General features: G+C 34.5%; 2 protein-coding genes across 5 annotated transcripts; both read right to left on the bottom strand.

The window, feature by feature from the left end:
- Positions 1–731: 731 nt before the first annotated feature.
- On the bottom strand, positions 732–14,748 carry LOC102615091 (tripeptidyl-peptidase 2). 2 transcript variants are annotated; one of them, XM_006490341.4, is made up of 34 exons: positions 14,311–14,744; positions 13,659–13,737; positions 13,480–13,553; positions 13,236–13,345; positions 13,056–13,136; positions 12,568–12,654; positions 12,320–12,462; positions 11,848–11,998; positions 11,648–11,770; positions 11,339–11,422; positions 11,034–11,221; positions 10,738–10,912; positions 10,495–10,616; positions 10,322–10,401; positions 9,949–10,007; positions 8,956–9,110; positions 8,260–8,438; positions 7,671–7,783; positions 7,427–7,597; positions 7,032–7,160; positions 6,801–6,901; positions 6,596–6,713; positions 6,215–6,294; positions 5,594–5,666; positions 5,035–5,120; positions 4,911–4,962; positions 4,697–4,831; positions 4,444–4,512; positions 3,319–3,411; positions 2,733–2,828; positions 2,225–2,323; positions 1,944–2,036; positions 1,303–1,494; positions 732–1,089 (listed from the first exon to the last, which is right to left on the bottom strand). In XM_006490341.4, exons 1-34 carry the CDS (start codon positions 14,681–14,683, stop codon positions 931–933), a joined length of 4,122 nt encoding a protein of 1,373 aa, XP_006490404.1. In that variant the 5' UTR covers positions 14,684–14,744; the 3' UTR covers positions 732–930. The 2 variants fall into 2 exon arrangements, with proteins under 2 accessions (XP_006490404.1, XP_015389507.1); XM_015534021.3 differs by having other exon boundaries at positions 4,911–5,120; positions 14,311–14,748.
- A 2,595-nt stretch (positions 14,749–17,343) lies between these two features.
- Positions 17,344–23,874, bottom strand: LOC102615369 (pectin acetylesterase 9). Of its 3 annotated transcripts, XM_006490342.4 has the most exons (13): positions 23,124–23,869; positions 22,922–23,004; positions 21,863–21,992; positions 20,590–20,669; positions 20,262–20,348; positions 19,979–20,103; positions 19,831–19,891; positions 19,210–19,266; positions 19,036–19,113; positions 18,820–18,925; positions 18,591–18,739; positions 17,824–17,934; positions 17,344–17,733 (listed from the first exon to the last, which is right to left on the bottom strand). In XM_006490342.4, the coding sequence occupies exons 1-12, from the start codon at positions 23,254–23,256 to the stop codon at positions 17,830–17,832; spliced, it is 1,194 nt and encodes a 397-aa protein (XP_006490405.1). In that variant the 5' UTR covers positions 23,257–23,869; the 3' UTR covers positions 17,344–17,733; positions 17,824–17,829. The 3 variants fall into 3 exon arrangements, 1 of the variants encoding a protein (XP_006490405.1); XR_001509331.3 differs by lacking the exon at positions 17,344–17,733 and having other exon boundaries at positions 18,591–18,687; positions 23,124–23,874; XR_003061984.2 differs by lacking the exon at positions 17,344–17,733 and having other exon boundaries at positions 17,883–17,934; positions 18,591–18,732; positions 23,124–23,874.
- Between the last annotated feature and the right edge of the window lie 1,492 nt (positions 23,875–25,366).

Genomic DNA, 25,366 nt, shown 5'->3' with positions numbered 1-25,366 from the left:
CCATCCGCCATCAGGTGACGGGATGACACATGTGAAGCTTAAAATTTTATTAATTTTAATTTTTTAAAATTCGCTTGTTTGTTTTTTATAATTTATATTTAATTTCAGATATTTTATATCTAAATAAAAAAAAAACAATTTTTTGTGACATTTTTATCTAAATAGAAAAAATCTGTATAAAGTAAATATTATATAAAAAAATATCTCTATTGAATATCTTATTTTTGAATTATAAAACCTAATCCGTTTTTTGTTTTGATTATGCAACATAAATATCAAATAATCATAGTTAAGGTATTTTTATTTATAAAAACAAACAAAATACTGCTTATATTTAGATATTAAAAAACAACTCATATAAGCCCATTTGGATTTTTGAAAAAAAATAAACACATCCGCAATCGATACCTTAGTCTGTTACAATCACAATTTTATTCTACATCCACTAAGCCACTACCGACTCACAAACAAGATACATTGTACTCAATCCCCACATTGCAAAAGCCCCTTTCACCTTAGCATTTAAGCAGACAGATCGAATTATGGATATAATATAGTGATATTGCTGGGTAATTTTTTCTTAGTCCTCAGAATAATCGTGATACGGTAGAGAGCTAGCTAATTGAACTAAGTGGTCTGTTTCTTGAAACTTTTTCTTGCTGAAAAGAGAAAGTATAATCACTTTGTTCAGGCTAGAAACGGTGTCAGTTGCATGTGAGAGATGGTATGAATGAAGCTGAAAACGCAGGGCTCCATTCACGACTTTAGGCAACATTTCTCAATTGAATCTTTTATATGACCACTGCCCAAAATATTTATGACCAACTACCCACGTACAAGTTATTGAACAATTGAAATGATGTTAAACATTGGCTTTTCCCTATTTATTCTGTATGAAGTCTGAACTTTAGAACATAGCCATCCTAGTCCCTAGAAAAGAGGCAAGCTTGGCGGGAATCGCACGTGCATCCACAGTTTCTCATATGTTGTCAAATGACTCCACCCCAACTCCTCAAGCAAAGAAATTTTCAGTTCATAGAGCTTCTTCTTGGGAGGCTCTGAATCATCTTGAATTATGTCACCCAATACCTGCGCCATAATATGATTAAATTACGTTAAAAGGCCAAAAGTTATGGCTACACAACGCGACTATTATGCTGAATGGCTTCACAACATAAAGGCTACGGTTGCCATGCCTGCCTAAAATAAATGTTAATATAGTTGGAAATATAAAACGAGCTTGAAATTAAAGTCCAATAAAATTCCCAGATGGAGAGAGCTGGACCAATGTGTCAAAACTACCTTCAGCGCTGTTCCCAACCTTCCACATCGTTTTTCACGCAGCACTAAGAGGGAACCATATTTAGGGGACTTCACATCAGCCCATTTCTTCAATTCTTTGAAGTTTTCTTCAAACAAATCTGGCTGGCTGTCACTGGTCTTGTCCACATCTGTTGTGCCTTCGGTTGCAGCTTCAGCCCCCGACTTCTCACCCTGGGATGATAATAAGGTTATTATACCCGTAAATCAAAGTATCATGTTCATTTTTAAATGGGGCATGTGAAAGTTTATAATTTCTTAATCGACAAAAAAGGCATAGACACGTATGCATACATACAAGCATGACCAAACAAACTAGTAGTAACAGGTAAATAGTCAAAAACACTTAGTGGACAACACAATAACTTCCATGTCGTAGTAACTGTGATTGAATTATCTCCATTGTGCATTAATCCCTGGGGTGTTATGCGCTAAGTTGCCACATAATTCAGAAGCTAAAACTTAATATCTAAAGGCTTAACACTAATGTTAAAGCTCTAACACACCCCTCAATGTGCAAGGCACATGACTAAACAAAAGCACAGTCACAAATACAATTTTTTGAATATAAGGATGTCTGGCAATGCGCAAGAATACTATGACAAAAAAGCAATCTGCTCTACCTTCAATGATTCAATCTCCAACATTGCTAGTGCTTTTTGGTAAAGGGCCTCCGCTAACTGGTCACGGGTTGTCTCCATCTTTTTCTTGATTTTCTATCATTAAAGGAGAAATGGTGTAATTAGTTGTCGCCAACTCAAACAAAAACCGAATGCAAACAACAAACTTCTTATAACAACATTACCAGCTAAAGGAATAAAATATTGGCTAACAAAGCCAGAATATTAACAACTTGTTAAAGACACAAAAGGAAAAAGCGAGAGAGAGCATAGAGGATGCATACCTCTGTCTCCTCATCTTCAGGATCACTTTTCTGAGAAAAGAATTTTGCCAACTCATCTTGGTCAATACTATCAACTACCTCATTTGCTGCATCAATAACCTGCAAAGTTTTAACCCATAAGTGCAAGTTTGATGGCTAATTTCACTGGACCCATCGTATCTGGGACAGAAATGGAAAGCATGAAAATTCGTATAAGCAGTTTCAAAAAGGAAAAGTACATCCTTTTATAGTTCTGAGAAGTACTGATTTTCTATGAGACTACAAAAACAATCACAAGGGAACAAGGAAATCAGTCTTAGATTCCATTAAGATTCATCCATAAAATTCATGCTTTAAGAGCACAACACCAAAGCACTGCTCAAAGAGCATTGTAGTTTCTCTCTCAGAAGACAACTTGAATCGTGTATTCACTTGCTTATCTCCATAGACAGATATGACTTTGATAGAATGAATAAAGAGTAAGATAATAGTACATTAAAATTGGCAATATGCTCGTCATAGAACTTACTTCTTCATAGTGGTGGATTTTGTCCCCAACATTACTTCGAGAAAGCAAACCCTCCAAGATCTTAGCAAGCAATGGGGTGTATTTTGGGTATTCAGACTGCCATGAAAAATAAGTATACATCATATTGGACAATTTCAAAGCAATACCAAAGACCAAACTGCTAACTAAAGCCTAAGATAACTAGAAAAACTCCAAAAATCAAAAGAAGATGGTCGCATCATATCTTGAAAGTAACAAGAAATTGCAAAGAGAAATTTCATCCTCAAAAATTCAATAGTGAAACCAAAGAGAAAGAACACGATTCTTCAACTTTGCTCACTGCTAGAGCATTTGCAAAATCTGCCAAGCTAAATTCATTAAATGCCAAACAAGTGAGTTACTGGAGATTCTGATATGAAGAAGACATAAATTGGCACATGCACTGCCCTAGCTGATTTCAGTGAAGGAATTTGGAAAACCTTAACATTCAATAAATGATTGAAACATAGAATAAAGCATTTCATGACATCCACAAATAGCATAAACCATACTTACAAATGGTATTATGAACGCCTTTTCTTACTAAATGATAAAGAAAAGCACTTGCCTTAAGAGAGGCAGCCAACTTTTTCCAGTCTGAGCATTCTTCATCAGTTTCTTGTTTTAGGCTTCCCAATACTTTCATCTTCGCATCTCGAACCTGATTGACATGCATAACCAGCATCAGTAGCTGTAGAAATCTTCAATAATAACAAATGAAACCTGAGCGTCCAACAGGAAGGAAACAGAAGGTTTGCCAAAATAATAATAACAACAACAATAGCAAAACCATACAAATGTACAAGGAGTCAAAGACATATTTGCAACCAGAATCTAAACCATATGCATCAGTGTGCAACAATACATATTACCGGAACCTCAGATAGATGCAATGATATGGAAGACTGTAGCTACCTCAAAGCAATATTAAAAACTAACAGCTAATTCGGTTTTTAATTTATATATCAAATAACTACACATTTTCTAGTTCACGCTTTTTGACAAATGCATTTGAAGGCTCTCATTTTCTTTTTCACTTTCTCAAGGACCCAACAAGGAGAACGAGAAGTAAAAGAAGACAGAGGAAACACCTCAATGTTAATAGAAATTATAATGTACATCCTTTGCATTGAAAAAGATAATAGTCCTTTTTAACACCAACAGGATGTACAAAATTCATCATCCAATCAAATGTTCTAACTTGTGAGTTTTTAACATCAAAACTAGAAATCTCCAGAAAAAAATAATAATAATAATAATTCTACATCAGAAAAACATCATAACTTACCCCCAATAATAATAATAATAATTCTATATCAGAAAAACATCATAGCTTCTCAAACTTATAGAAGAAATTTTTGTTTTCAGATCAATGCCTTGCAAAGTTGAAATTCAAACACATAAACAACTCTAATTCCAAAATGAAAACTATTATTGTACAAGTAACTGAAATTAAGCTCTTAAATTTACATTTATTTAATATAGTTTTGGAAACTGTTTGATGTTTCTTCAAATCTAAATGTTTATATCGTATTGTGAAATAAATCTTAACAAATGCAGTTTATTTGAGTAGAAAGTGAACAGACCATATGATACACATCATGACAACTTCTATCCATATGCGCCAAAAACCAAGTTAAAAAATATATATAATACATCCATATTACAGAGTTCTTCAGAGAGAGTAAAATACCTCCTCTTCTAAACGCTCGGAAACAGTTTTAGTGCCAGTTGGAGAACCTTTTCCTTTGTCCTCATCAAGCTGTCAACAAAGTATAACAGCAAATTTACTACAAACAAATAAATTGATGAGCAAAACAAGAAAAGAAAATACACACTATTTTCAGCTAGAGGACCACTATTGCAAATCAATGACGCTCCCTAAGACCATTCCGAAATCATGAGTCATATAGGAAAGGCGAAATACAAGGTAGCACTGTTAAAACCTTATTAGGTGGCACTATGTATGCAATTTCATAAGAAACAGGGTTTTTCTGTGGGTTTTTCCCCCCTTCCTGGCCTTGAAATGATAGCTTTCCATAGGAGATTGCTCCAAGCAATATAGATCCTTGCGGAGAGTTCTGCAAAAGATTTGAGTATATTCTTAAATATCTACTGCAACAAAATTTGAAATCAATTTGCTTTGAAGTTTACATTTACCTTGGGGAGCTTGTCTTTTCCTGGTGGGCTCAGATAGAATGCTTCTTTTTTCCTACCAGAAAATGGTTTAGTTAAAATATGTACGAGACAAAATTGAAACATAGTAGAGAGGCCCCAGACATACCCTGGAACTAAAATGGAGGATTTGTAGGTACCATTGCCCATAATAGGGCCATCAGGTTGAGAGAAAAAGCTCAATCGAATGACATCCTGGATTAGAAATAAAACAGTGAAATTGTTGAAGGGTACTCAAAACTTACAATCTCTCATAGGTATGAAATACAGCCTTGGCAAACAAAAAATTAAATGTGCCAAATTTTCAGTTACATTTCAGTTACACATGTTAATTATCATACTAGATTAGACCATAAGTCTCAACAAATTGCGAACGTGTAAGTCCATCTATTCACCTACAACCACAAATATGAACCCGGTAGATGTTATATAATAGGCTTTTTTTTATATTCATTGGCATACTGGAGACTTGCTCTGTATTTTAATGTGTTTTATAAAGCAGAAAATAGAAATTTATCCAATCAATTGGAATTCCCATTCGCAACCATACTAATATTGGAAGCAATGTGATACAATGATCACAAATAATGTCAATCAGAGTTTTCAAACCACTGAAACAGAGCATATCAAGACCATGGCATTGAAACTTTAAGAACATGATTCCCTACCTTCTCCTCCAGTTTTCTTTCAATGAACAGCACCAGCTGTTTCATCTTTTCCAGATATTGTACGTTGTCGTGCCTGAAAAAAGATACTTACCATGAGAGAAAGGCGTATATGTCTAGATGAGGTTTTTCTTCATTCAAATATATATCTAGATGAAGTTTAAAACTACTGACACTTGCTAACTGTAATACAAGTCCTGAAGTCCAGTTTCACAACCAAGACCTAGTTTTATGTTCTAAAAGTACACACAATTTGCAATAAATGAGTGACAACTGCATGATTAGTTGTGGTATTCAGAACTTCTTTTAGATAAAACCATTTTTTTCTTCGGAAAGATTAAGAAAGAATCTGAAGAACCACAAGGAAGCAAAATTAAATCTCAATACAACCAAGACCTAGTTTTATGTTCTAAAAGTACACACAATTTGCAATAAATGAGTGACAACTGCATGATTAGTTGCGGTATTCAGAACTTCTTTTAGATAAAACCATTTTTTTACTTCGGAAAGATTAACAAAGAATCTGAAGAACCAAATCAAGGAAGAAAAATTAAATCTCAATATAGTCGGTAACTTAAGAGAAAGAGGAAAATCATGTTTCCTGCCGCAGAAAATGGCTCATACCTCAGATAAAGCTGTAAATTATAATCACCCTTCGGAAGTTTTGAATAATCTGGGTAAACATCACCCTGTGCGTACACACGCTGCAAGGAAGAAAATCAAAAGAAAATAGAGAATCTGATGTGCGTGATTAAAAATAAAAATACCAAGTGTGCAGTTGAAAAAAAAGGGCACAAAATAATGTATCTGACCTATTGCCACATCATTCTAATTACTGAAAATGGAATTCTTCCGAATAATAGACCATCTTCATCTCAAAGAATTTATATTTGACAAAAATATCAATTCACTGCCACGAACAACTAAATTTCTTGAGAGCACATATGTTCTCTCAGCTTTCCTCGAGTAACTAGTGACTAAAAATTTAATTATTTGGTGAAGTACCTTGTTTGTGTCAGAAATCATATAAAACTGAGACTCAAATTTAGTGTCGTAAATGCGATTGTTAAGCAATGGAATCTGAGGTTTCACTTCAGCACCATCCTCCAGTTTAAACTTGTAACTGCAGGAAAAAAAAAGATAACAACTGATTATAGCTTGAAGTGCAGCCAAACGCAGCAGAAAAAGTGTAAAGTAATAAATAACCTACGTTAATGTCAGTGCTAGGATCTGTTTGCCTGAGGGAAGTTTATCACGATTGGTTGGAAGCACTGTAAGTTTAGTTTCTATGGGTCGACATGGAACTCTAATCTGAAAATGAAACAAACGCAAAATGAATGACCTGTAAGCATAGATATGAAAACCACTAGTAGAAATTAATAAAAACACATACAGGTAAATGATCGCATCATCTAGATCTAAATAAAGAAATCTACTTTACCTTATTAAGAACAGCAGCAGGAGCAAGTCTCTCGGATGTTAATAGGGCTTCAGCATCAATCCTAACAGGTGCTTCACTTCCATCAAGCAGCACTTCATCTTTATTGACAGCAATTCCATGAAATTCAATCTAACAATTATATAGGAAGTCAACAAGTAAATAAAGGAAGGGAAATGTAAGTAAATGAATGTATAAATTCAAGAAAACTGAAAGTTAAAAAAAACAAAGAGTAGAAAATTAAAAAATGAGAGCCAAGACATTTTCCACAGCAACATCAATAAAATAACCCAAAAAAAAAAAAACACAACAGGTGAGAACTAAGAAAGTTAAAGCAAAAGGATAACCCTAACCCCAACTAAATAAAATTCTGAAGAATCCGATACAAGTTTTGCTACCTCAAAGTCCACAATAGTGGTTTCATGACTTCCCATTCCACTTGACCAAAACTGAGCTATTGCTAATTCCATTGTCTGGCCACCCACCACAGGGAAGGCAAAGTTTTTGGAAACTGGAGAAGAAAATGTCACAACATTCTCCCACTTAAGAGGCCTTTGCAGTGGACAAACCTGTACATTACAGTAGTTGACAATTAAAACCAGGGCCAGACAACCAGAAATAAGTTTTCACTGCAAGCTGTACCTGAACGGTGTCAACAAAAAAGCGCCGAGTCGTATCAAACCCGGATGTCCGCATGGTTGCCTCAACCCAAGTAGCACCAAGTGGCACCTCTATAAATCTCCGTTCTATTTGGCCTATTCAAGCGGTCCATCAAAGCAAAGAAGAAAGAATTAAGTTCCAAAAGTCAAGGATAGCAACCAGCAGCAGACTAAAGTCCAGTTAGCCTGCCTCAGAGTGAGCCTATTCAAGTAAATTTTTTTCATGATATCCTTCCAGACAATTTTTAGTCACCTTAAGCTCTTTACTTTTAAACATCCATACAATTTTCCAACACTGTATTTTTATGATTTCTAGCCAGACCCTTGGGGATCTAATGAAATACTTTCTCCACATCTCATATGGCATTAAAAACCAGCTCAAGTACCTTTAATAGCCTTTGAATCTATTTAGCTCTACATTAGGGTTTAAGTTTCATTTTTATTTACATGACAACTAGTAGCTGTGAGCGCAAATATAATGAACATGCACACACATAACCAATCAAAGAAAGGTATGCCCAAAGACTGACTCGAATTTAATTCAAATGGTTCAAAGCCAGTAAAAAAATAACCTGGTAAGAATGACATCCTTGAAAATGAGACAAGTGGAGGCCGTTTCACTACAGCTGTAGGCTTTATAATGGTAACAGGAATTCTAAAAAGAGGGCCACGCCCAGGTGCTTTGCAATCAATTCCATAGATTTCATAATAATGTAGACCATCCTCAAGATTCGTAGGATCCACCACTACACTGGAACAATGTAAGAAGAATTTTTTGTTAAAAGCATAAATTATTTTCTGCATCAGAACCCAATAAAAAACATCCAAAAATCTTACCTCAGAATCTTTAAATGTTCATGATATATGACAATAAGAAAGTAAGAGGAGAAGACAAAGCCCATATAGCTAGATGAATATAGCATGTGCTTCGGTTAGAGATAGTTTACATGTATCAATGCATGTGTATCTACATAAGTGTGCATGCGTGCATGTGCTTATTGCCTCAGCATCCATATGCTGGTAACTCTGGCATTCAAGCTTATCAAGCAAGCCCTTCAGATCGTTAAACAGTTCCCTTTAATTCATTATATAGCCTTGACAAAGGACTAAAATCATCGAAGTACACATCACAAATCCCAATGCCTAACAAGCAATTCTTCTGACAAAAAAATATAGGTAAAATCCACAAAGCGTCATTGTCAAATGTTACAACCTGAACATGTCTACGGTTAATAATATGAAAGTATAGAGAAGTTATGCCAACTAACTTGAAGCTGCGACCATTGTGAGTGAGAAGTAGGTATTCAGGAGCCCTCAAAACTGCCTTATCAGTAGAATGTAACTCGATACATTCCTCAAAGGGAACCAGTTCCTCTAAATTACTTGCATCTTCATGAAACTTTGGTTCAACTTGCACCGTCCACTGTTAATAATAATATTTACTTTCAGAGCTAATTTCAAAGTTAAATGCAGTTAAAAATATGAACACTTGAGCAGGAACTTTTCCATGATCCTCTCATTGAAATAATTAGAGATGGATACTTTTTGTAAAATGTAAGTAAACTCAGTTGAACGAACAATTCATGCAAATTCCAATTGTTGTAAAAGAACTATGAATTTAAAAATGAAATTACACAGTACCTCCATTTTTTGTTAAAAATTATCTCTGTTTACAATAACTTTTGTTATGCCTCACTGGGGATTTTGTTCAGCAAATAATAAAAACTCAAGTGGTTGATGCAATGATCAATATGCAGCTGCTTGATCATATGCAATTCATGTGCCATATTTTAGATAAAACACACCGGAAAATTCTACTGCTTTAGATTTTTCCAAAACAGAAAATTTGACTAGAACAAAGCCAAGACTCACCAAGAAGTTGCATAGTTGTTGTTTTTAAGGTATAATTAAAAAAAAAAAACCCTGGGAGTTAGGTTTTAAAGAGGAGTTTCTCTTGGAAGCATGAAGATAATGTGTGGTGCACAGATGATGTAAGCTAAAGAGTTCCAAACAAGTTGTATGGACAAGACATAAAAGATTTTTGGAACCATAAAAACTGAATGCATTTGTCAGAAATTAGGGTCAAATATTTGAGAACAAAATTCAAGATAATTCAGTGGTTCACTACTAGAAAGAAACCAAATTTAAACGATCAGAGCAGCTATCATGGATAGTTATAATGCTCAAGAACATGGATAGTTATAATGCTCAAGAACACAGAATTTTCCCCAGATAAAATCAGAATCCTATGAAAAACCTACCTCAGTAGATTGTTGGGAAGCACCAGCATCCCTTAGGTAGATGCCTCGATACGTTGGAGCTGCAGTTACAAATAAAGGCATTGAAATCATCAGTGTATGTCATTGATCAGATAACTAAAATCAACTAGAACTCTAGATTCTAGGAAAAGAGCAGTAAAAATCTGGTCATGATTACAAAAACAAAAAATAGGCAAATCAAAAGTTTCCCTTTAAGTAGAATGTCCATCATCTACACTGTCATAGCACACAAATTATAGGGTTAACAGATGACCAACTCTTGGAATTTTATAGGCATATAAAATATAGACCTGCAGAAGTTCATATTCCGTGCAGTTTGTCAGAAGGCTTGGGGATGGGAAGATTCTAAACTTACTTAATTTTCCAGACTGATTGATTTTTATTTGATATGAAACACATGGAACATTGCCATACTGCTGAACATATTCATATGCCCTGTGAAGTAAAGGGTGGTCAAGATTAGGATTACAAATTATAAAATTTCATTTCCTGCGTGAAAGAGCGAAGGAAGGGAGTAGAAAATCTAACTTGTCAACTTGCAAAAGCCCATGTCCTGTAGACAACTTATCTTCTGCCAAAGCACCTATGGGAACTGAAGTATTCTCGACAGCCTTTCTCACTGTGTATGGACTCACAGGGATGGCATTGGCCTACAAATTAGACAAGAGGAACTCTGGTCAGATTCATACATGTTAGCTCAAACAATGCCAAAAGCATTAACCAAAACAAAATGTACGTCAAAAAAAAAAAAATCAGGGAAACAAAAATAACCTTCATTGCACTAATAAGCAATGCAATTCCCCCACATGCGGAAGGAGATGCCATTGATGTCCCATTCATGAGCATGCGTCTTTGAAGAGTCCATGTAGAGACAGGAGCAACAGCTCCACCAGGAGCACTTATGCAGACTCCTAAATCACCATCAGCCGTTGGACCTCGGCTTGACCTGTATTCCATTTAAACAATTTATCTATACATGATCCAAATTCAGACCAGAATGACCTGAAGGCACCAGAGAGCAAGATTTTTTTTCTATGTCAAAGTCAGACTAATTTAAGTTAACATACCAAGTATACTCGAGACCTTCACTGGGAGGTTCAACAACACAGTGAGCACCAGCAGCCATTGCAGGAGAGACATATGCACCAACTGCTATAATGCTTGAAGAGGTACCCCCAGGTGCACCAACAGTGTTCAGTGCTGGCCCACTGTTGCCGGCACTACTCACAAAAACCAGACGGTGTTTATTCACAGCCTAAGTTTAGGGAAAAGGGAAAAAAAATATAAGCGAAATCCTCACAATATTAGAGCATGAAAGAAAAATTACGGAAACAGACTGTTATTGGAGATGAAGCAGGTTTTAAGTACATACTTCATTCACCAGATCAATGAAGCGCCCATAGTCTGGCAGTAATGTAGGCTCTCCATAACTCATATTGATGAGATCACATTTATGCTGCATAAAGTATTGAGTAATGGTCATAATTATGTGATATAGCATACAATAATACCTTACAGTTCAAGCAAACATATATGCATACATTTGGATCAACTATCACAATATATGTTCTCATGCTTAGATGTATTCAGCATTTACTGCAAAATGCTAAAGCTGCAACCCTTGTCAAAGAGAAATCTTATTACAAATGTCTTTTTTCTTTTCAGATAAACTATCACAAACCTCCACAGCAGCTATGAATGCCCTTGTCAAGCCAGTTCCTGTCTCCATTGAACCTAAGCGGGTGTCTCCAATTTTACAAGATATTAACTGTGCCCCAGGAGCTATTCCATTCAACAAAGGCTCCTAAAAACAACCACAAATGTCAAGAATGCTTCACTGGGAACGAATATCACAAAGCAGATCAAATTAAATATAGGTACCTCAGGGTTAAATGCAGTAGCTATACCAGCAACATGAGTGCCATGAGGGGAACTATCCGTAACAATACTTAAGACATTTCCCTCATCATACACGTTAGCAACAAATGTACAAGCATCTAATTTGCTAAACACGCCATGCTTCCGTTCAGTCCTGTAAGGGTAGTTTTATGATAGTTATCCACAATTGTCAAGATAGATATGTACCTTATGAACTAAATCAAAATGAATTTCAATTTGTAAAATGAAAATGACAGGACTCTAGAACACGAGTAGTTTGAATTTGGAACATCCCTTCTTTTCTTAAAATGCGGAAATCCCTACTCATGTGCACTGGATTCAAATCTGGGATTATTACTGAGCCTATCTACATAAAGAACATTTCTATTGCTTACTAATACAGCATTCTCTTTGCATATGTAGAGTCTAGCAAAACTTTTCAACCACCTCTCATACTCAAAATCACCATACGTACTTATAATTAGTAAGCGGAGCAAAGTCAGCAAGTTTCCCATGATCTGGCTCATCCTCAAGACTCTGTGTGTCAAGTGCAACCCTCCATACTTCTCCATCATGCCATACCACAGCATCAACAACAGGTCCTTTGTCATCATAGCTCTAGAATATAGAAACATTTACCTTAGAGACAGAGACAGAGACAGAGAAAGAGAAAGAGAGAGAGAGAGAGAGAGAGAGAAGTAAATCAACATTCTAGAGGCACACCTCAGCCTGCTTACGTAGTATATCAACTCTGTTTTGGAGATCTTCACGAACCCTTTTCAATTTTCCATCCTCCACCTTCTTGTGTTTCTGGGAAAAAGGATATTACTATGAGTGATGTGCAGGAATAGAAAAGCAATAGCATATGTGATATAACCACACTGAGTAAAAGAATGCCAGCTGGCAAAATTATGAAGTTCTAAGTAACAAGAAAATTGAAAAAATTGCACATGAAAATGATAATTATTTCTGTGAAAGTTACAGTTTCAGTATAAAAACTTGAACAAAATAAATTTAGACAAATGATCAAGCTTCCAAAAACGTATCTGACAGTAAAAGGGACTCCAAAATAATTTCCAACAATTTATTGAGATTCTGCATATGAGTATCATACTCAACAAACTTCAAAATGAAAGACTAAGAGACTAGATATACCAAAAACTTCCAAACTCTAACAAATGTAACTAGATTAACCCAAGCACTTCAACAACCTGATTGAATTCATCAAGATGCTTTACAGCTTTGGCGATTGCTTCCTGATTCTTCTCTTCCCACTTTTTCTTTCTTTCACTCTGCAAAGTAAACATTATAGGGCAAAGACAGAAAACTTGGTTATTGAGAATCCAGTTAAAAGATTTCAACCAATCAATGTAATCAAGATCATTGCTCACCTTCAAACGAGAAGTCAGTGATTCTGTAAATAATTCATACACTAATTTGTAACCCACATGCCATTCACCAGAAGGGTTTTTCCATGATGAATTAACAACCAGAGTAGCCCCTGTATCGAAATTTTGCAATCAATCCATACCCCATAATTTCATTAAAAAAAAACCAAGAAATTAAAAAAAAAACGCTTTGAGTTCAGAATTTATATGCATAGTGAAGAATGAAATGAAATTTAATGTGACTGACCAGAAGCTCCACGGATACAACCATCAGAATCAGCCTTGATCACAGTTGATGTATCAATATCTCCACTACCAGTACTGAAAACAACAGTAACAACCAAAGTAAGAACAATAATAATGATGAAGAAGCTTCTGCTAAAGCTAAAACATAATCTTACAAATTGTTTATTATTAACAAATTACCAGTCAATAACATCCAAGATCTTTGGCTTCCCATCTGATGTCACCTGCAAACCAGCAGCAGCGGGGTCCACACCAGAATCTGAAAACACAAATACCATGAAATCACATTAGATTAGATATAATTTTTCTATTCTTTTCTGCCTTGCAGAGGAGTATTTGACTTCAATTACAAAAATCGCCACCAGAGGTCTACTAATAAGTATTTGATTTCAACTCCAAAAACCTATGACAAGACAAATTTCTTTCTTTTTCTATCAAAGAGAAAACAAGCAATTGATATCAACACCCCAACAAAGTCTATAACTAGCTCTGCAATAATATGTCAAATTCATTTATTGAAACTACCAACTTATCTTAAAGTTTCAAAATAAACTTAAGCATGAGAGGAGTCAACTGAATTGTTGGACGGACAGCAAATCACAACAACTGCTGGATTGCAGCGGCACGGGAAATCAACAACATCATTTTACTTTCGTTTATTTTTCTTCTCTTTTCCAGCAAACAGACAAATAGTAATCGATTTCACTACCAAAACTTTACTTAGCATTTCTATTTTTATTTTTTTTACTTTCGTTTATTTTTCTACTAAACAGTGAGTAGGCAACTGATTTCAATTGAACGGAACAGAGTAAGATAAAATAAATTTCAATACCGAAAATCGCAATAACGACGCCGCGGCCATCGAACTGAGGATTGGCCTCCACGAAGCGATCAGCGCCGATTTCTTTTTTCGGCATGAGTGAGGCCAAGAAAGTTGATTCGTTTAGTTTGAATCTACGAAGAGAGCCGTTACCATCACCATCACCGCCACCAGCGCCACCAGTCGATGAAGAAAGAGGCATTGATTTGTTTAATTTACAACGAAATTTCAATCTTCTCTTTGGTCTAAGCTTTTTGGTTGTAATGAGTAGAGACGACAGGGTGAGTGTGCGGCGCGTGGAAAATGATGATGAGCTTGCACGAGACGGTGTCGTTTGGGCCCGACAAGTTGACGACACGTTAAATAATGGGCGATGGCATTGCATTTTTTTAACTCTTTACCTTTTTTGAAGCATGGGAAGGGGTATTTTGGGGATTTAGGATGAGAACCGGGTGGTCTAGGACGGAGGTGGTGGAGGTTTTGCGCGGTTGGGTGACACATTGACTCTTGTTACGCGCTAGAGCTCAAAGGATTTTTCAAATGGTGGCTTACTTCCGATTGGATGGAGTTTGAGTGGTGTCGAGATGACGATTTTGTCCTTGCATGCAATGTATTGACGGGTAACTCCCTCGATTTGCAATATTACATGAGCTGGCATAGTGGACGAAATGAGTTGGATATTTTTATCTGCCAATGATTAGGTTGCAATGATCAACCATCAAAACCTTATTATTTAAAAAGGCAGTAACAAATGTATTTTTACGATTTTGATCAAATACAATTTAATTTATTTATATTGTAGAAAACTGATTTGAGTCAATAGAAGTTGCATGTGCTTGGTATTGCGTGAAAAATGTTTTCGCTGAGAGCCTTCATGCTTGATTTAGCGGACACTTAGGCCATGTTTGCTTGGGGGTGGAGAAGTGAGGAGAGGAAAAGAATTTAATTTCTTTTATATTTTTTATTATTTGGTTGGATTAAGATGGCGTTTGTTTTTTAACTTAATGATTTAAAATGACTTAACTTAATTAATTAAGTTAATTAAAGGTGTTTGTTTTTATAACTTAATGATATTTTTTTGATAATTTTGACTTAATAAAAAAATCAATTTTTTTGACTTTTTACTTAATGAAGAAATATTAATTAAATCAATTACTTGCTAATATAAAAAATATCTTTGTTTTATAATTTATTTTTCATGTCTATCCCAAAACTCACCCATAGACATTTACCCCACATAAAAATATTCATATTTTTCTTTCTTATATTATATACGATAAAATTTGAAATTTATGGTATTTTATATATTAAAATTCTAAAATAATTATGTATTCACTTGAATATAGTTTTAGTTATAAATGTTAAAATATTGTGGTATTTAATATATTATTTATTTGACATTCAAATTTAATAAGGATATAAATGTAAAAGTACATATTTTCAGCTTTTTAAGTTGAAAAAAACAAACAACTTCATACTTATTTTCCGCGATTCAGACGAAAAAATAAACATATTATTCAGATTAAGATATTCAGATCTATTCAGAATTTAGACTAATTCAGGTCTATTCAGATTTTAGACAAAAAAACAAACGCCACCTAAGTTTAATGGAATTGAATTTCCATCAATTTGAAGAATTTGTATGCCTTATCAATGATTAAGGATTTCAAATTCCTTATCTATTTAAACACAAAAATTACAATATTATCCTCTAAACAAAATCAATTTAAAATAAATGAAAGTACATATAATTTATATTTATTTTATTAAATTAATAGGATAAACTTATTTGATAAAAGAAAAAATAGTAAAGTGACGCGTCGGGAAGTTGCTGGAGTTTCGCCGGAAACGCGCTTTACCATCAAAACCGGTACCAATGGAATCCTCATGAGCCGATCTACAACTCTATGGGGTTAGAAATGCTAATATACATTGTTACTTACCTCAAGTCTTGTTTAAATATTTGGGAAAATTTTAACTCTCATATTTCCAACTATACATTGTATTTTCTTCAAAATTAACATTTCCAATGAATAAATCGTCCATTTCTGATCATTATTATGCATTTAATGTCATGAAAAATGGCGGTCAACGGCGCCGGTCAATGGAGGTCAACGACGGTCAACGGCAGTAAACGGAGGTCAATGTGGTAGTTGTCATGGCCAAATGCTGTAATTTTTAAAAACTAAAATTTTGTATTTAATTAAGTAATTTTTAGATTAAATTAATTCATAGTTTTATTATGTTTTAATTTATTAACAATATTAACATTAAAGATAGTGGGTATATTTGTCCAAATAAAAAATATGTAATTCTTTTCCTTTCAAATTTTAAGTGAAACCAAACAATAACAATTAATTTTTGCACTATTTTCCTCTCATGGCCTCTCCATTCCTCTCCTTTTTTCTCCTCTCATCTCCTCTCCTTTCTTAAAACCAAACACCACCTTAGATCTTATTGTTTTAAATTGACAATTTAATTTAGAAATTGATAGTTAAATCATTACCATTTTAGAAATAAAAATTTAAACTTATTTTAGTCAGTGAATTTTATCTACGTAGATCGAGATAAACATTATCGTACATTAATCTTCATAAACATTATAATAAATCAATCTTTGTGAGCATTGGAATATACTTTTATCTTCGTGACTCCATCCAAACAGATAGATTAATTCACTGATAAAATAATAAGAGTTTCTAATTGTTCCTTTCTAAAATTATAGGGTGCACATCCCACACTGGTAGCGAAGCCGCGACTGGGAGGTTTTCTAAGCCTGAGGTTCTCAAAACTCAAAAGTAGAAGCGTTTAGGCGAATAATGCTTGCATCAAGTGTGAAACAAAATCTATTGGTATCCACATAATGGAGAGAACTTATTCTTCAAAAAGTGTTATTTCATGAAATGTGAAGCGTTATCCACATAATGGGGAACTTGTTCTTCAAAAAGTGTTATTCCCTGAAATGAAATTTACTTTGACGGAGGGAAAAGCATATTTACTTTGCTTATTATAGCAGCAAGATCACAAAAATAGAAGCAAGGAATGTTGAGTTGGTTACACAACGTTAAGAAAAAGGTTAAAAAGTCTTTAACCAATATGAATGTCTCATCAATATTACAAATTTGAAATGGTTACAATGGATAAACTTTTCTGGTGTGCTATCAGACCAAACCAAAAAAAAAAAAAAAAAAAAAAAAACTGTCAAATTCTATATGAGCTTGTTGAATAATGAATGACTCTTATTGATCGACACATTTGATAAATTGTAAAAGAATGAGTAATTTCCTCTGTAGTATTTTGTTGAAGTATCTCTTGGGTAATTTTCTGTATAATTTCATATCGTTCCTTCTTGATTGAAGGCTAAGAAACTTGCTTCAACTTTGTGAAGAGGTTGAGCTAGGAAGAATTCTTTACTATCTATATCATCTAATGCACCTGAAAATGTTTGATCTTCAGCAATGTTGTAAATAACGTTTTAGCTTTGACATTGCTATTAAAAATAATTGGATTCATAAGATACACTACCTGAATCTATGGGATAAGGTTATGGCAGGAATTGTTGCAAGGATATGGGCAGTCAATCTCCTTTGTTACCCTTCCTCTGAAGTACCAATCACCAACTGCTTCTGCAATTGTCTGTAAAAGAGAGTCCATGTTTTACTCAATACTGTAAGCTAGTAAAAGATTGCAAGCCAAAACACAAAATAGAATAGAGAATAAGACACGGGCTCTCAAATTTCTTGCGATAATAAATCAGTTCGCACGCAATCATTTTAAGCAAATACATGAAGTGGCTATGATGAGAATTGTGTGTGTGATGGAATTATGCTATAATTGAAGAGTTTTAGGCATATTTTCTGAAACTTTCAAGTCAGCCTATAAACTCGGTAAATAGCAATATATGGACAAAAGAATGGCTTTTGATCAAGAGCAGATTAGCTGATTAAGAATTGATTTAGAAACTATTGTTCCATGTGCATCAGCATAATTGCTGACTTCAAAGACAAAGTAGGATGTATTTGGATCTGATGTAGGCGTGCTGCGTCAGGATTCCCCAATGATTACATTAGCATGCAAGATTTTCAATGATTAGATTGTGGTGTTCCTTGACATTGTTCAATGATGACCAAAGTATATCTGATACTCTGGGTATAGAAAACTAATCTAGTTTGCTAGAGTGTGCTTTTAATTGGAGCTTTCCCATAGATAGATTGCAATGCATTATTCGAATAACTTTGGAAGTTTGGATAAAAGGAGACAAATGTCTAGCAGGCAGAATGTAGATTAGTTACCTTATTGTGTACTCTTGGGGAATCAACTGCGAACCATGTGTCTTGTGACTCACTTTGGCAATGAGCAAAGCATGAATTTATGAACATCCCCCCACGTCTAGAAGAAGCAAAGAAAAATCTCAGTGCTGAAAGCATGTCACTCCTGAAACCTGAAAAGGAAATATTACTACTGGACTAGATAGATCTCTCTATATGAAAATTCAAGTTAATTGAAGGAAGAGTGAAGAACCTTGAAGTACATCTATCTGATGAGCATTACATGCAGCTGGATTAAGCTTGCAACGATTCCAGTGTCCGCGCGGATCAGCAGAAGGTGGAACCAATATGTGATGAAACTGTCAAAACAGTTAAAATAACGCTCGTGTCATACTCTAACAGCAACAATATCTACAAAAATTGATGGTCCGTACATCATCCCAAATCAGTGAAAGCAAAGGAAATTTACTTGGAATACATCGTATGCTGAGTTCAAAATGAAAAATGGTGTTGTAATGTATCTCAATGCATACTGGGGAAAGAAGCACTGCAAAAGAACAAAGTAAATGTCAAAACTACAAGATATTTTAAATTAGTTATGCATTGAAGAATCAAAAAAATAGCAGCAGGGTAAAAATCATACCAGTTCTGGAATGTAAAGAGACTTGGTGCAGTTCTTATCCAGATTTTGTTCTACCCCCTGCAATGTACATTTCTTATCTGTGATTATGACATTCAAAAACACATGGAGAATTCAGTGCTAAAAAACGTGTTGAACAGTTTGATATGTAAGAAGTCAAACTTAGAGATTCTTGTGTCCGCAGCGTCAGCACCAAAGGAAAAACTCATAGTAACTAGTCATGTATCTTTGTCACTAGTACACGTTGTGTCTAAGTGATAATGAAGCTCCAAGATATCGGAGATTTTGGAGTAACAAAATTAATGTAGAGTATGCTGAGATGTTGATCAAATGGGATGGAGTTTGGCAACTACATGCTTAATAGTTGTCGATTACCGTCCCTAAACTGCTTCTTGCATGCATACATATCAGGACTTAAATCAATAGCTATCAAGATTCATGCTTAGGATGATTCTGCCATGCTGCAGCAGAATGGTATAAGGCACTCAAGGTGATATTAGAATCAATATCAAGGTGCTCAGTTGTTTCTCATCTTTTTTCAATGAAAATTCTTCAGTAAACAGTAAAAATTTACTAGAAGATTATAACATTAAAAACTGTTAAATAATGGATGAAAAGGTGAACCTGCAGTTCAACAATCTCTTTGTATAGGGACCTCATGGTATGGTTCAAACTTATGTCTCTCCTGCAAAAAATCAAAAGAATTGCATTGAATTTTTTAAGTGAAAGGTGCAACTTTTCAAAACAAATAAATTTTTAGAGAGAAACTCACTCATCCAAGAAGAATCCAGCATCACTCAAGCATTTCACACTGGCATTGTTTGGTAAATACTTGGTGAATTCGTCACAATGCAAAAAGGTTGCCAGACCTCCAGCAGAGCAACCTGAAAGCAAAGCCTATTAAAGAGATTGAATCAATGGTCATCTTCTTGCAAGATAATGCATGAAATCATTCACATAAAAACTGACAATTGACAAACCATGTGCTGCGTAAGAGGGATTATTCACATATATAAAGAATGTACAGCCTATGATTCCACCACGTGTGGATTTACCTTTCTAGCATTGGCCAACCCTTTAGGTAGAAGATCAAGAATGATTGCTTCCCAAATTTTTTGCCCTCTGAAATAAAGAGATGATGTCTGCAATCATTTTACACACGTGCATAAAGTTAAAATTCGGCTCAATTAATGATTTTGCAAAACATATTTGGGGCTACAAATAAGAAGTTTGGGCAAGTCCAAAGACCCCAAGAGTGGAGACAGTACAGGGCCAAAAATGCAGGCTAAACACACCCACTTTTACGCATTATTGAACATGGGGTGTTATCGGGGATATTTCGTGAAACACTCAAAAGCGAAATTTCAGGTGGAAGAGAATTACCCCATTGTCAAACTTGGCATTTCCAGCAAACGAGGCTCCATCACAATACCTTATCTTTACTCTATTCCAGTTGTAGAAATCTGACTCAATCAGAAAAACTTATATTAATTTATTATCACCAATAAATAAACAAGAAAAAAAATAAATAAGAGATCTCATCTGAAAAGGATGTGCTGATAATACAGTATAACTGAGGGACGTGTGCATTGTGGTCCATATGATGTACCATAAATATGATATACTTCGTAATTGTTTTCATTTTTCTACTTATGAAAATAGGAAAATGCCAGAAAGGATAGCGTGAACCGGCAGGCCATGCATGTGGGTGTTTGATCAAAATAGCCATTAAAATGTTTGTCTACTTGTTAATGGAAAATGGAGCTGTCTGCCTTTGCCTGTTTCCAATTTACAAAACTAACCAAACCAAACAAGAACAGAGAAGGTTACAGCTGTCATTTCCGGCACCTGACAAAAAGCTTTCGGGGAGGCCAGAAGGTAAAAGCAATAGTAGCTATCGCTGTCCGCCTAGCCGTCGAGTAATATTATCACTAGTTCACGTGAATGGGACAATAAAGAACGTGAGGAACATGGACGTGTCGCGAGAATTGGCTAAATTCCCGGAATTACCCCTTTTGTCGAACGAGTAGAAGTGCTAGATTTCCGATGATCGAGGATATTAATGTCCCATTATATAGAACAAACACAAGATCTGCGATTGCTACTCCATGCGCGGGATGTTTTCAGCAGTCAAAAGCTCGAAGAAATCGCTTTTCCTCTCTCGAATTTTAGACCTCAAACACAATCTAACATGCAAGATAGTCCATGATGAGAGAGGAGACCACATTATCGGCTGCGTACAGCTAGCCCCCACCTCTATCAGCACAATATGGATGACTGGATGTCAAATGAGCTATGTGTTTCACTAATCATCTCCGTTAAATACACGTGTCAAATCCAAACTTATGATAAAAATTGAGGTGCATGAGTTTAGTTGGTAAATACTTGCCAACTGCCGCTTGATTTTGGAAGCACATCGATTATTGTTACTATTTTTTTTTTTTAACTACTGTATATTGAAAATAAGTTCTAAAAATGAATTCAAAATTTTTTTAATTTAATTTTCTTTTATTTTTATTTTTTTGAGTTTTCTTTCCACAACAACTATGATTGAAAATTACAACACCACATAGCAAACTGAACCCGAATATAATTCATACTAATTATTGATAATTATCATGAAGTGAAGAGATGAATATGCAATAAACGTGCTTACCTGGATTTAGAGAGGCATTGTTACTTAGGATTCCGGAGAAGATCTCATATTTGGTCATGTAACGCGTCGATCCACGGCGTGTTTGGGCTCTCTCCAGGCATGATGGTATATCATTACACCACCCACCACCCTAATAATAATAAAATGGTCAAAATGAGAATCCTAATGTCAACGACCCACCAATCTAACTGACATTATTAGTTCATTTAATATGTCATCTTTTTTTTTTCTTTAAAGGATATTTAATATGTTATCATTGCTATTTATTCTTCCGTAGGTTCAAAGTTTGGTATAGAGCAGTTACTCTTCTATGTACATTTACATGACTTTTTGTTTTTCTGGGACATGAAGCTGTCCTTTGCGTAATCCTCCGTATACTTCTTTTGCAAGTCCAAAATAGGACCAGCAAAGTAACATGGGTTTACTCAAATACTTACAAACTACATATATTAAAGATTTAAAAGGTATCTAGCTACAAATGAAATATATCCATGATATCATAATTGAACAACCGCTTAAATAATTTAATATATATATATAGAGAGAAAAAGAGATCGAAATGTTTTAATCTAAAATCCTGAATTTATTACAAATTTTAATAAATTTTAAGATTCTAAATCATATGAGCACTATATATTCGGTACTTTTGACTGATTCCAAAATTTTTAGCCACCCTTAGGCCTCCGCTACAATTGTAAAGAAGACTTTATTTTGTGTTTCGCTGATAATACATGCCACCGAATCGGCAGCACCACTCAGAATAAAGTGGACTACAAGTTGCAAAAAGACAACATGCACGAGACACTAGGCACTGCAAAATAAAAGTTGTAACGATGTCGTATTGATTTTAACAAACACATCCAATCATTCACCATTACACCAATAAAACGACCACAGTCGTCGCATCTTCTCCTCTTTGGCCAAAATAGCCGGTACCGAGAATTGCTGAATTGGCCACCAACCATTGGACAAAATCATTTTTTGTCCGCTTTCCATTTTTAACAATTTTTTATTTTTTTGCTTTTAATTATTATTCTAAACAAATTAATAAAAGATTACCTCAAACTGTAACAGCCAGTTGCGTGCTCCAGCTCCGAATCCTCTGTGCAGATGATAAGCGGGCAAGCTCCCGTCCAAGCAAACTTAAACAAAAAAAAAAAAAAAAAAAAAATCATTTTCATTTTCATATTTATTTTTGACATGAAAAACTAATTAAATTTAACTATTTACAAAAAAAAAAATAATACAAAAGTTAACTTACAGGCACCATGAACGGAAGCGTTCTGAACCAGAGTCATTTTCACCTCAAGCCGCCGGTCCTTCGCACAAATGAGCCACGGCGCGAAGCTCAGCAACAAAACTAGTATAAACACAATCTCTACTGCTGCATTCATCTCTAATGCCGTTTTCAATGACCGCGCGCTATATGCTTAACGCTAATCAACCTATTAAAAAACGCCGTCGTTGAATGGATATGTATACTGAAAAGCAGATCAGCGAAGGTCTAAAATGGTAGTAGCGGGGTTACGTACGTAAGTGATGCTCCATAATAAATTAATTCGGATAATATTCAGACAAATGAAAAATGTCTCTACAACCAATAAAAAAAAGATAGATATAAGAAATTCCGTTTGTCGTTTAATTTGGAGCGAAATGTCGCTTTGTTCGTAAGAAAATTGGGGGAGAGAGAGAGACTTGTGATGGCGGTGGTTAGTGCCTTAGTGGTGGTGCTTGGCTTGCTTGTCTTATTGGGAAGAAAATAGAGGAAAAAATGAAAATGATAAATGGGACGTGGGGTCCACAAGCGAAAGAAATTGTGATGATTTAACTGACTGATCTGATCAGATCTGTGAGCCCCGATGGAGGTTGAGGGGAATTGTTTGGTTGATCTGGTGGATTAAAATGACAGCTGGTGGCCTGGTCTTCGGTTAAGTTAGGTCCTGAACCAAACGCTTAATTCAATAAAATGAGTTATCTGCGGACTGTTTATGGTAGGTGTTTTAGACTTTTAGTTCAGATGAGTCGAATTTATAGACATGGCCAATGAGCGTGAACGCGTGATTGGTGGCTTCTGCGACTAGGAAAAGCACTTTTAAAAGTGCTTTTATCTATAGAATTGGTCGTTAGAGAAAGTGATTTCAGATGACCAAAAATAATTTTTTAACGTATTTTATGGATTAGAAGTGGTTTCGTTCTTCAACCTTCAGATTGGACAAACACGGCACGCATATGAAATTGCATGTGGGTTGTCTTATTCATTTGAGCTGGAGATTCGAATGCGGTCTAATAAAATGCTCATACTATTTATTGGATGAGAAAAGTACATTATGGGCCGGTCACAATAAGATCAAGTTAGTCGTGTGTTATAATTTTTATCATTTTTTTTGGGGTAATTTTTAAAAACCTCCCCTGAGGTTTGGGCTTGTTGCAAGTAGATGGCGAGAATTGATTTATTTGTAAAAAACCCCCTACCGTCAGTTAAGTTTAACATTGACCGTTAGTTGACCATACAAAGACAATATTACCCGTAACAATAGTTTGTAAACGAAAATAACTAAAAAAAAACCAAAATTATTGGTGCAAAAAGCACAAACCCTATTTTTTGACAATTTTATCCTTGTCAATTCTAAAAATTTACAATATCATAGGTAAAGATTATGACTATTTCATTTTTAAATTTTAAATTTTATCTTTCTTGTAGGAATTTTAAGGAAATATCAATAATTTAAAGAGGATTTTTTAATTTTTTAATTTTAATTTTTTATAAGAACTTTAAGAAAATATCAATAATTTAAAAGGTGTAAAATAGCTAATAATTTTGGTTTTTTTTTAGTTATTTTCTTTTATAAACTATTGTTAAAGGTAATATTGTCTTTGCACGGTCAACTAACGGTCAATGTTAAACTTAACTGACGGTAGGGGGTTTTTTACAAATAAATCAATTCTCGCCATCTACTTACAACAAGTCCAAACCTCAGGGGAGGTTTTTAAAAATTACCCTTTTTTTTTTATGATTCATGGATTTCAAAATCAGCGAGTACTTAAAAATTAAGAATGTCACATCAAAATTTAAAAATTATAAAATATATTATTATTTTTTAATTTTTTTTAAAGGTAAAGTGATGCGTAAGTTCAAACCGATTGTTTAGCTTTTACTTTCAAAGGATTCAGATACGGACCACTAATCAAATAAAGCGAAAACTATCTAGCCAAACCCATAAATCAAGTAGATTAGTTTTCTTTTCTTTTTTGATAAATATATAATAATAATAATAATAATTTATTATCTTATTTACTATATTAAATACCATAAAGTTGGATTTCAAAATTTTTATTCTAACTAACGTAGCATTTTTATCAATATCCAATATCTTAAACAAACAATTGAAATTAAAAATTCTCTCATTACAACGACATTTGTTTTCGTCCTCTAGTAAAGATAGCAAAAAAAAGAGACTGACATTATGATAATGAAGGAAAAAAACTCATTTCACCTTTGAGATT

Source organism: Citrus sinensis, chromosome 9 (assembly GCF_022201045.2).
Source record: "Citrus sinensis cultivar Valencia sweet orange chromosome 9, DVS_A1.0, whole genome shotgun sequence".
Classification (NCBI taxonomy): Eukaryota; Viridiplantae; Streptophyta; class Magnoliopsida; order Sapindales; family Rutaceae; genus Citrus; species Citrus sinensis.
Note: the sequence above shows the minus strand (reverse complement) of the source record. Positions and strands in the feature narration are given on the sequence as shown.

What these genes read in the sequence shown, in the direction of transcription:
- LOC102615091 (XM_015534021.3), bottom strand. Translation starts at nt 14,683, where the DNA reads ATGCAATGCCATCGCCCATTATTTAACGTGTCGTCAACTTGTCGGGCC. An exon ending in ATCTTGGATGTTATTGACTG is followed by an intron (nt 13,554 to 13,658) that starts GTAATTTGTTAA and finishes TGTTGTTTTCAG; the next exon opens with TACTGGTAGTGGAGATATTG. An exon ending in CTACTGCATTTAACCCTGAG is followed by an intron (nt 11,771 to 11,847) that starts GTACCTATATTT and finishes GGTTGTTTTTAG; the next exon opens with GAGCCTTTGTTGAATGGAAT.
- LOC102615369 (XM_006490342.4), bottom strand. Translation starts at nt 23,256, where the DNA reads ATGAATGCAGCAGTAGAGATTGTGTTTATACTAGTTTTGTTGCTGAGC. An exon ending in ATGCCAAGTTTGACAATGGG is followed by an intron (nt 20,349 to 20,589) that starts GTAATTCTCTTC and finishes AAATGATTGCAG; the next exon opens with ACATCATCTCTTTATTTCAG. An exon ending in CAGCATACGATGTATTCCAA is followed by an intron (nt 18,926 to 19,035) that starts GTAAATTTCCTT and finishes CTGTTTTGACAG; the next exon opens with TTTCATCACATATTGGTTCC.